This window comes from Anneissia japonica, unplaced genomic scaffold (assembly GCF_011630105.1).
Source record: "Anneissia japonica isolate Jap-2015-1 unplaced genomic scaffold, ASM1163010v1 scaffold1149_len126086_cov162, whole genome shotgun sequence".
NCBI classification, from domain to species: domain Eukaryota; kingdom Metazoa; phylum Echinodermata; class Crinoidea; order Comatulida; family Comatulidae; genus Anneissia; species Anneissia japonica.
Window position 1 is genome coordinate 38,303 of NW_022744885.1, and position 12,026 is coordinate 50,328.

General features: G+C 34.7%; 2 protein-coding genes across 2 annotated transcripts in view; one reads left to right on the forward strand and one right to left on the reverse strand.

Annotated features, from left to right (window-relative positions):
* Positions 1–1,065: 1,065 nt before the first annotated feature.
* Positions 1,066–8,975, reverse strand: LOC117119733 (26S proteasome non-ATPase regulatory subunit 10-like). The gene is made up of 6 exons (XM_033264582.1): positions 8,790–8,975; positions 8,295–8,393; positions 8,039–8,185; positions 6,230–6,396; positions 3,862–3,943; positions 1,066–2,513 (listed from the first exon to the last, which is right to left on the reverse strand). The coding sequence occupies exons 1-6, from the start codon at positions 8,889–8,891 to the stop codon at positions 2,442–2,444; spliced, it is 669 nt and encodes a 222-aa protein (XP_033120473.1). The 5' UTR covers positions 8,892–8,975; the 3' UTR covers positions 1,066–2,441.
* A 1,280-nt stretch (positions 8,976–10,255) lies between these two features.
* LOC117119730 (eukaryotic translation initiation factor 3 subunit B-like) overlaps positions 10,256–12,026 on the forward strand; it is a 14,706-nt gene continuing 12,935 nt past the window's right edge. The window contains exons 1-2 of the mRNA XM_033264578.1: positions 10,256–10,442; positions 11,258–11,450. Of these exons, the coding sequence (XP_033120469.1) occupies positions 10,334–10,442; positions 11,258–11,450 (302 nt within the window). The 5' untranslated portion in view covers positions 10,256–10,333. The remainder of the gene's footprint in view (positions 10,443–11,257; positions 11,451–12,026) is intronic.

The following is a 12,026-nucleotide window of genomic DNA, read 5'->3' on the forward strand; positions in this document are numbered from 1 at the left end:
TGATAAATAAATGAATATCCAACGTACAAATTTGCATCACTTTATACTGTGCAAAAGCTTGCTGCGAAAAGCATGGAATTAAATGGATTAAAACAATAAATTTCAACATTTTCTACCAGTAGTTTAAGGTATACGTTTTAAACAATTTTAATTTTGTTTCTTTAGTAGGGCCTACATACGAAACAACAGTGCTTGGTTAGTTGTGTGTGAGGGAAAAATTTATTTTTAAAAAAATACAGAAGGGGGTCAGAGCTGTTCTTTCAAATATATGTTTTTCTGTACCAGCCCCTGTGTTTGTAGTATGGGCAATGATGTTAGGCATTCTGTAGTTGGAATATTATTACTTCTATCTTAAGCCCTGGCCAGACTATAAAATTTTACTTGACAAAAAACATGTGACATGCCTAAATATGGTCATGATGACATTGACCATATATAGGCACGTCATGACTATATATGGGCATACAACAGTTTTTTGTCAAAGAAAATTTGATAATCTGGACAGAGCATCACTTTTTGTTTTTTTCTTGTTTTTGTTACTTCCTTCAGGTTAGATTTTTGCCGGGCACTCACTGTGTCGTAAGACAGTCGTACGCAACGCCGTCTGCTGATCGTCGGTAGCAGTTTGAACGGATCGTCATTAAAAACAATCCGTTGCGCACGTTTTGCGTTGCGTTCTTCATTGAATCGCGTCGGCCGACAAGCATCGTGCGCAGTGAGTGAGTGTCCGGCTTTAGTGACCAGTTTAACTAGAGCACCTATGAGTACTGTTCCAGCTGGCCATGTGTCTCAAACTGCTGGAGAACAGTGCAGTGTTATACTGGTTTGTTCTTAATTTGATTCTTTGATATATTGCTTCTGATTAGTTTTAGGATAGCTGTTCGTGGTTTTCTTTATTTTTTTTTTTTTCATATTCTTGAAGCACTTTGAAATGATTTGTAAGCCGCTATACAAGTCAACTTCCACTTACACGATGCAGAGCAGTCATATCCTTTCCCTCTCCTTATTACCAACCCACCATTTTAAACATGATACATGATGGCAATGTAAATCTGGTAAAAGGGGTTTTTTTTAAATGATATCTCACTTTGTATGTTTTTGTTTGAAATAATTTTACAAAGTTGCATAGAACATAGTTCACCAATGCTGCAACTTGAAAGTGTTTATCATTATCTTCAATTGACAATTTACATCACAATGTTTGTTTTTAGAAATAAAAGTAGGCATAAATAAGATACAGTATTTTGTTATTACTTTTATTTAGTATCATGAGTCTGAACAAATATCTAAACATTGGCAAAAGACATCATACCACATATGTTTTAAAAATGTATCATTTTGATACAGCTGTAGTATAATAAGTTTCATATTTCAATGGATGAGGGTGCGGGACTCAGAAAAACATACCCCTGCCTTTTCCAGTACATGGTAATTACCTTTACACCTATAATGTTTAATGTCATTTTCTCAGCTGTCAGAACTTTCTCCTGAGGAATTCAAGAGTCCTTCTTTTTTCAATATGCCAGGTGAGCTATAAAACATATAATAGCACTGTTCACACTATGACGTTATATGTGACCTGCGAATATGAAGTCACCATGCCCATATATAGGAATCATTCACAGAAATTTGTCACCAAAAAACTTCTTTGTGTGGACATAAGGCAAGTGTAATAATTTTAGGGAAAGAAATTCAAGTTTTGTTCTCGCATATAAACTTTGCAATCATCAAGTTCCTAAATTTCTGTTTTGACAAAACAAATAAAATCAACAGAAATACACCTAGCACCATAGTAAAAGGGAATGTAATAGCAATACAGAAAGTAAAATGCAATTTTTTTCGTAGATGTGTTGTAACCCTCAAACCAAAAGTGTCCTATCTTTAAAACCACTGAAGAAAGAATTTACCTGTGATGGTGAAGGAATGCATCACTAAGCCACACCTGGGACCCACTTCTCTGTCACCATTTAACACATAACAGTAAAAATTGGAAATTTCATACTAGAACCACATTTTAAAGGAAGCCTGACCCTGACCCCATTATTATCCAAAAAAACTTAATATTCCAGATAGAAGACATACATGTAATATACTGCACCTATGAATGAAAACAGTTATTGTATTGGATAATTGGAAGCAGTTTGGCACAGTGGGAACGGTTTAGTTTTTCAAACAGGAGGGTTTCATTCCCTCACTGTGCATTTTGCTTGTCCTATTGAGCAAGGCACATTATTTGCATTGGTTCTCTCCGCCAAAGAGTATAAAATGGGTACTTGGTCAGGTTGCTGTTGCTCCAGTGCGGCAGTAACACTTAATCGTAATTGCAAGGAAAAGCGTAATACAAGCAACCTAGTATTTACTACTAATCATTGTTGTGGCCTCCGTCGCCATCATCGTCGTCATTGTCACCATCATCATCATCATCGAGACCTTTAAATTGTTCAGGCTGGTACAATATTTTTGAGTACCTTTGCAAGGTTTGGTGTTGCAAGCTGAAGTGGATTCTTCTCCTCCTAATAATATTAATAAAACCAAAAATACAGAAATGTATCGATATCTGTATACTGTAGATGCATTACATGAAATGGCTGTAAATTAATTATGAAATTTAAAAAAAGAAGCTATATCAGACAGATGGAAAAACACTAAGAATAGGGATGAATGAGCATATGACCTGTCGCACATCTACACATTTCTACACCAAACCCAGACCCAGAAGATGAGGAGACCAGGTGGATGATTTGCGCAAAGTGCACTCCATCATTACATTCATTTTTTGCTTGTAACCTGTACAGTACTACAATTTAGCTTTGCTACAAAGTACATGATGGCTTTTACACTTATTTTAGTACTAGTAGTAAGAAATGATAATTGAAAAATAATGTATAAATGATGATAGCAATAATGATGATAGCAATAATGATGATAATAATAATAATGATAATAATAATAATAATAATAATAACTGTAGAAGCGGTTGGGGCATCAGTTGTGGATTTGAAATTCTCGCTGTGCAAATCGCTTATGTTCTTGGGCAAGGCACTTTATCTACGGTTGGTTGCCTCTCTCCACCCAGGAGTGCAAGTGGGTACCTGGTAGGTTCCAATACATCTGCGCTAATTACTAGCTGCAATATTATGGAATAATAATATAATTTAATTTAATAATTTAATTTGGTGTTCAGTATGTGTTCGATATGTGTTTGATCCAATGACTGGGGTAGTAATGTGAAGCGCTTAGAGGCTTTGTGCATGAAGCGCTATACAAGAACAACATATTATTATTATTATAATAATAATAACAATAGCAGTAATAGTAATAATAATAATAACAATATATAGTCTCAAAGCAATGTTTAGGTCTACTGTGCATGCATTCTTTTTCAAATGTCTTAAACCTTATCATGAATATATTTTTATATTTCTCGATTGCTTTGATTGTAATTTTACCTTGCTGTTGTGTTTGAAATAAAAAATGAATGAATGAATTAATTAATGAATGAATTCACAATATTTACATACACACAAAGTTTAAAGGAATTTTATTGTCAATAAAAATATTATTTACAGTAAGATTCTATTCAAATTTAATAAAATTCAAGGGAATGACAACTAAAAAAAAAAAAAAAAAGAAATAAAATAAAAACAATAAATACCTTAATACAAAAAATAAATTTTTTTAGAAAATTGCAGTTTAAATATCATTATATCAAATTTATAACTTTACTTTATAAAAATATGTACAGAATATTCCAAAGTAAGTTTAAATTGCAGGTTAAATAGAGTATCATCTGCTCAGTATAATAACACGAAGCAGATTGTGATGTGAGTAGCATGAAAATGTGTATTATTACAATCTCACCTTATTTTGTGATGTCAAATCTGCTCCACTTTTTACAAGATAGATGGCCTCCTCAGTCCTGTCCTCTTCACAAGCTAAGTGTCTACAATAACAAATACATAAAACATATTCAGTATTAATAAATATCATAAAGCAAGTAAAATGATAAACTCGCTCTGCTCACTGTAGTTTCATAGTAAAAGCATTTATTTAAATTTTGAAATTACAACGTTTGTGATAGGGCCACCATTACAAATCACACACATTTGTCATAGCTTGTGGACACACTTTCGGTTTTGGGATGTGAAAGTTATGAGTTATTAATAACACTAACAAGTACATAAATTAACCGCAATATATATTGCTGAACCTCTCTCTCAGTTATTCAATTTTTTACTGTCTACTGGTACTATACCTTTTGACTGGAAGGAGGCCAACATGATTCCGATTCATAAATCTGGTGGAATTGACGACATTACCAATTACCGTCCGATCTCACTGTGTTCTAGTTACTAGAGAAGGTTGTTAATAAGCACCTTTTAAGGCATCAGGAAGGTCCAGTGTTACGGTACTTGCCAATATTACTTACCACTGGTCTAAGCTTCTTGATGCTCAAGCACCTTCTCCAGTCGATGTTATATTTTTGTACTGGAGTAAGGCTTTCGACCGTATTAGTCATCAAATCCTTTTAGAAAAATCACATAAATATGGTGTATGTGGTCCTTTAATTAATTGGTTCCATAGTTATCTTCATAACAGATCGCAGGGAGTTGTTTTTCGGGGGGGTCAAATCTGATTCATGTGTTGTGCGTTCTGGGGTTCCGCAAGACTCTGTGCTGGGTCCCATCTTGATTAATCTGTTTGTTTTTGACCTTCCCAATGTGGTTTTATCTAATATTTACTTATATGCTGATGATACAATTATCTATCAATCTATAAAAAAAAATTGGTGACTCTGGACCTGGATTATTCTTAAATGGAGTATAGATAATAAAATGAGTATAGATAATAAAATGAAACTTAATGCTTCTAAATGCTCTACTATGAGAATAAGCAGGTCACCTATTCATGCAGCTAATTTGTCTATGTACACTATTGATGGCATTTTTATCTAATGTCAGCAGTTACAAATACCTTGGGATCCTGGTCAATAGTAAACTTGACTGGGCTCCACATATTGCTGTCACTAAGTTAAAAGCTTCCTGACTTTTGTTCATTAAGAAATAGACTATTGTTTCCTTTGCTGCTTAATGCTTATATAATCAGTACACAGCCATTTCTCTTCCTTTTTTAAATATTATTAACCTCTGTCACTATGACCACCTTAAATTTATACATCAAGATAACCGTATTGATTGTCTTTAATTTCACACTTTCAACCACTTTCAATACCAGGGTATGGGACTCACTTCCTACTGACCTCCAAAATTAACTTAGCATCAGCATACAGTACTTAATTTTCTCGAGAAGCTTAAAATCCATGTGCATTCGTAAGTGAGATCGGACGGTAGCTTGTTGCAATTTTTCTTTTCTTTTCAATGTGATTTTGATTGTCCCTGCTGTTTTTTTCCTTGTTTCTTTTTTTGTTTGTTTTTTATGTTACTGCCCTTGTCGGAGGAAAAAAACTGTCTAGAGCAATTAAGTTGCTTTTTGTTTATCCTGTCACCGACAAGGGTGTCGTCTTGTCTTTTTTGTCCTTTTGTATTGTTGTTTGAATTGGCGAAATAAATGAAATGAAAAAAATAAATAAATAAAATAAACTAGTACAGGTGATTCAAGGATTATAGCACACACCTTTGCTACATTGCATCCTTGTGAATGTGCATCTGTTTAAAATTAGTTTGCACACCATGTAATATCCTGTAACACTTCCTGAGCAACGATATGTGCACATGCTCAAGAGATGCAGCTCCTTTTCTCTTATGCTTTACCACTGGTGGCGCCAGTGGGGGATTTTTTTTCCTGTCAGACAGGCCCGGACCCCAGCTGACCGACAAGGTCGTCAGATCAAGAATAGTATTAAGTTGCCTACCCAAATTTAATTTATTTTGATTTCCAATCCAAAATATTGTGGTCTAAAAGCACAATTTGAGCCATACTAAGCCATAAAATCTCTCCTCGTAAAACCCTACCAGGGAATTTTTATTCTGGGACCCTGACCAAGGCTTTACTTGGCCCCTTGGTTCAGACCATCTCCTACCCCCAGTCGGACATGTATGACCCCTGTTGCTGCAAATTTCTGGAGTCACCGCTGATCTCTGATCTTCACTGCCTGTATCAATTAACATTTTCAACAAGGCTTTAAACGACTCAGTGTTTCAGTAGGAATATCCTGGTGGAAAGCCTGTGAAACATTTAATATTGGTTAAATATAAATAGATGAACTCACAATGCAGTGTTTCCAACAGAATCTTGCAGGCCAATTTGGCAGTGACTATCAACAAATAGCTTAAGTATTTTGAAGTTGCCTTTGGAAGCTGCTCTGTGAAGAGGCGTTGATCCCATATGGTCACCCTGGTCAGGGTCTGCTCCATTCTCTAGCAGGATTTTGGCAATCTGAAGCAAGAGATTTAAAAAAAAATCAATTCCATGGATGTGTATTTATTTACCATATTAGATTATCACTCGGGAATAAAAAAAAAAAATTTGCCACATCAATTATTTCAACAGCATAAAAATAACTATGCAATTTTGTGACTTTAAATACATTTTCTTTAAAAAACTATAAAATTAAACCAGTTTTTATACAATATTTACTATTACAGACCAAATTTAAACAGTCCCTCCCTCATTGATAAAAACAAAAGCGAAATAATTTATTGTTCGGATTAAAAAAAAAAACAAAAAAAACCCGTCCTTCCTCATCAATTTAAAAAAAAAAAACAAGTGATAATCTAATAATTTTAATTTTTTCTATGTGCCCCTAATGATGTTCGACTGTGTAATCAAGGACTGACAGGGGGAGAGGGATACATTAAAATACAAACCAAATGAGTCAATCTGTGTCTGATGGAGTGTTAATAGAATATTGGAACATTTTTACTTTTAAATAAGCACTTTTATGTTGTGACAAAAGTTTTATACCACAGAGAACATCAAATATATTTCTAAAGCCCTGCACAGACTATCAAATTTTATTTGACAACATGTTACAATCCTAAATATGGTCATGATGACATCATGACTAGGCTATATATGGGTATATATCATGACTATATATGGGCATACAAAAGTGTTCTGTCAAAGAAAATTTGATAATCTGGACAGAGCGTCGGAGGGAGAGAGATTTTAATTTAATTTCTTTTTTGTCTGTGTTCTCAGCAATATTGGATCTGATATGGCTATGAATTACATTTCTGCACTGTTGTTGATCCTGAGAATGTTGAACATTAATTACTGTACCTCAAACCAATCTTTGGATGCCGCATAATGAAGTGGAATTTGTCGTGTTTGGTTTGTTGCATTCACAGCTGCTCCGCTCTTTAGTAGAATCTCAACAATTTCCTGCCTTCCAGATGATGATGCTATGTGTAACGGCGTCCAATCAGACTTCAGAAAGTGACCAAATTTAAACAGTCCCTCCCTCATCGATAAAAACAAAAGCGAAATAATCTATTGTTCCGATTAAAACAAAAAACAACAAAAAAAACGTCCTTCCTCATCAATTTAAAAAAAAAAAAACAAGTGATAATAATTTTAATTTTTTCTATGTGCCCCTAATGATGTTCGACTGTGTAATCAAGGACTGACAGGGGGAGAGGGATACATTAAAATACAAACCAAATGAGTCAATCTGTGTCTGATGGAGTGTTAATAGAATATTGGAACATTTTTACTTTTAAATAAGCACTTTTATGTTGTGACAAAAGTTTTATACCACAGAGAACATCAAATATATTTCTAAAGCCCTGCACAGACTATCAAATTTTATTTGACAACAACATGTTACAATCCTAAATATGGTCATGATGACATCATGACTAGGCTATATATGGGTATATATCATGACTATATATGGGCATACAAAAGTGTTCTGTCAAAGAAAATTTGATAATCTGGACAGAGCGTCGGAGGGAGAGAGATTTTAATTTAATTTCTTTTTTGTCTGTGTTCTCAGCAATATTGGATCTGATATGGCTATGAATTACATTTCTGCACTGTTGTTGATCCTGAGAATGTTGAACATTAATTACTGTACCTCAAACCAATCTTTGGATGCCGCATAATGAAGTGGAATTTGTCGTGTTTGGTTTGTTGCATTCACAGCTGCTCCGCTCTTTAGTAGAATCTCAACAATTTCCTGCCTTCCAGATGATGATGCTATGTGTAACGGCGTCCAATCAGACTTCAGAAAGTAAAAAAAACCCATGTTTAAATACTTAATTTAAAAAATGAATGATAATGGCTGCCAAAAAAATTGTGTGTATGGATGGTAGACGGACAATGTAGCTCACCTCATCTGCCACATTGACTGATGCCCCCTTCTCCAACAAATAAGTTACTATGGAAACATGACCAGCTGATGATGCCCAGTGTAATGGAGTGCGGTGGACCTTTTTAGGAATAAAAGTGGAATTAAATGCTGATAATTGTTATCGTTTAGATACTGCATGACTACAATTATTGAAAACATGGAAAAAAAAAATCTTAATTAAATCAGACCATGAAGTCCAAACCAGGGACTTAAAGGCAATTTTATACTAGGCCTAGGCCTATGCTAAGCTAAGCTAGGATACTAGGCCTACTACTAGCCTACCTAACTAGCAGTACTTATAATATCTCTTTAATATACTGTAATATACTTTCCCCGGTTCCAAACCTACCCGGCCCCTGACTGCAAAACCCCAGAGTACTACTAGGCCTATGCTACAGTACTGAGTACTTCACTGTGGTGTAGCCTAGGCTAGCTGTCCTGTTTTTGTAAAAGCAGGTTAATCAATTTCTTTCACCTGGTCAACCTTTGATATCAATGATGGATCTTCTTCAATTTTCGATGTCAACAACTGAAGATCACCGTCATATGCTAATCTACATGATTCGAGATTAGACATTCTGAGAATATTAAATTGAAGAATAACAAAATGTTCCCAAAAGTACCGGTTACTCTGCAGCGTCAGTCTGCTAGAATAAATAATCTAAAAGTCTTTATAGTTAACTTTTAAACCTCTATATATTATTATTTAAAATATTTAAGTTCTATAAGAATATCTAAATTTGAGAATGCGCATATTTATTTGTATATTTATGTGGTTATATAAAATGATTTATATTATATTACGATTTTAAAAACAGATTTGAAAACAACTTTCCGGCGATAAACCAAACGTCACTATTCATCGTCAACTCGCGTTCAACAATACGTCAACTCATCATCATCATTTACTTTCTGCCTACTGGCAGGTTCACAGCAGTTTATTAATTCCTCCAATTTCCTCTTTCATTTCATGATGGCATAGCTTTCATCTGTTTCCTTCAGGTCATCTAAAAACATTACTCTCTTTTTTTTTAAAACTGCTTTACAATGATCAAAACATAAATAAAGGGATCAACATGTTAATAACTTATGAATGAGACCGTGGATGAGACAACATTCAGGTTTCATTTTTAAACTACAAAACCGTATTTTAGTTGATTACCAACCCGGAATGTAACTTCGAAGCAATATTAACAGTTCCAATACGTCCCATTTAAATATATTATATTTTATTGATTTTTTTTATGATTAAGTAATTATTGTATATGTGTTTGAATAAATATATAGCCTAAATGAAATTATTTGGGGACGTTAATTTCTTCATCAATTTTTTATTTTCAATTTGATATTATGAACTGGAATTTAATTTTCACCTTCATCTTTCATTGATTTAGTAGCAAGCGTTACATTACAAGTTGCTCGCTGCATGTGATCAAAAGATAATAACATGCATTTGTGATTGTATTACCATACAAACTTACTAGTGACATTTTTCATTTCTAAAATCCCTCGTTGGGATCAAAGAATATTACAGAACAATTTATAAACACTGATCATTATGTATAAAATTAAATTATCATACCAAGGAGTTGTTAGAAACAACTCCTTGATCATACTAAGAATTAACAATATTTTAAAAAATGTGCTTACAACATCAACTTTTAATTATGCAGAATAAATTTAGTGGCATTTAAAGACGTTACTTTGAGTTTCAGCAATTAAACCAAACAATAATTACCAAGAATGAATTAATAACAAATCAGCAGTCAGTATTAAATGGAAAATGTTATACTATTGAAACCAAATTGAAAGAGAATGTTTAAATATTCATTAGAAACCTTCCCGAACGATCAATCTGAAGAAAATGTGTTGACGCGAGCTTACATGTGTTGACGCGAGTTGACGGTAATTTTTGTTACCGCTCTTCGCTCTTCCGTAATTCATGTACAGTAAAAGAAACGTGCGCTAACCAACCATCTGGCTCGAAGTGAGAGAGGGGAGTGGAGAAAAAAGTCGAAAATGACGAATTTTGCAACAGTGCAAAACCCTGAAGACCCTAATAATGAAGTAGTGGAAGAGCCTGACTTCGATGATCCGGAAGGCTTTGTAGATGATGTTACTGATGAGGGTAAATAATGAATTGTCTAGGCCTAGGCTAGGCTACTTTACTTAGTTTAGCATCAACTATCAAGTGTAGCATTTTCCAGGCGATGACGGTGCCCTGGTCACCTTTTCACCGGCAAGGCCTAGGCCTATTCTAGTATTGTACTATTCGAGTCAACAACCTACATATCTTAAGTACTAGCTAGGTTAGATGAAGATGGGCCTAGGTCTAGTAGGACTAGATTAACCATAATTGGTCCATAACATATATAAGGGTAAGGGCCTAGGCCTAGTTTAGATATGCCTCTTTATTATGGAGCAGTAAGTATGGGGGCGGGGGGAAAGTGGTGGGCATTTGCCCACCTGTTGGACAGGCCTGCCTGGACCCCTATCGTCAGAAGAATGACTAGGTCGTCGGACCAAAAATTTAAAAAACAATAATTTGCCAATCCAAATAATGCTATTTTGATTACCAATCCCTAATATTGTGGTTTAAATTTAAAAAAGCACATTTTTAGGATCAAATTAAATTAAGATATAAAAATTCTCCCCATGAACAGGAATTCTTTTATTTCGGGCCGTCATCGCCTTGATTCAGACCCCTCCGTCGGACACGTTGGACCCCTTGTCAGCAAATTCCTGGCGCCACTGAGCGCTGCAATGAATTTACGTATTGTACGTACCTCGTAGGTCCTGTTTTTCCAAATTGGTGTGGTGATGTAGGCCTAGCCTAGGCCTAGTATGTATAGTAATCCTGCTTTCGTAGAGAACAATAATGGTTAGCCAATGAGAGAATAAGTTTTTACAGTAACTACATGCATCTGTTATTCCTGTCCACAGAGCTGCTGGAGGATCTGTTGAAGGACAAACCCAAAGAGGCTGATGGGATTGATTCTGTAGTTGTAGTTGACAATGTTCCTTCGGTCGGACCTGAACGTTTAGAAAAACTTAAAAATGTCATCAACAAAATATTCTCCAAATTTGGTCAAATTGTCTCTGATCATTATCCAACTGAAAATGGTAAAACCACTGGGTAAGTAAAAATTCATAAAAAAAAGAATATTTTACAATATTTTTTATTTATAAATAATAATAGCATAATAAGCTTGGTAAGTATATAGTGAAACTCTTTTTAAAATTTTAACAGTATCAGTAATATACAGTAATAATTTTTAAATATCTAAAAAAACACCCTGCATGAATTCAACAGTAATGCATGTTTGTGTTATTAAATTATACGAAGTGTGTCTATGCTTACGCCGAGTCGTAAGCATTAGTCATAGGCTATGCTTACGCCGATCTATTGAGCATGCGCAGGGCTGGCGTAAGCATTTTTTCGAGGCTATGCTTACGCCGATCTATTACTCGTTGATCTGCTTACTATTCCACGTTGTCGAGGCATGAGCTTTGTCTAGTCCACAGTTTTCCAAAAGAACAGGCATCGTCATGAACTGAGGCAGACATATTAGTACATTCCCACACGAGGACCCAATTCTAGGTTACCTAGTTTCTGTAGCACTTGCCTATTTAGCCTGCCTTAATTCACTTTACTCAAGTACTCCATATCATCCTTGTGTAAAAATATTTGACCTGTGCCAAGCTCTTGTAC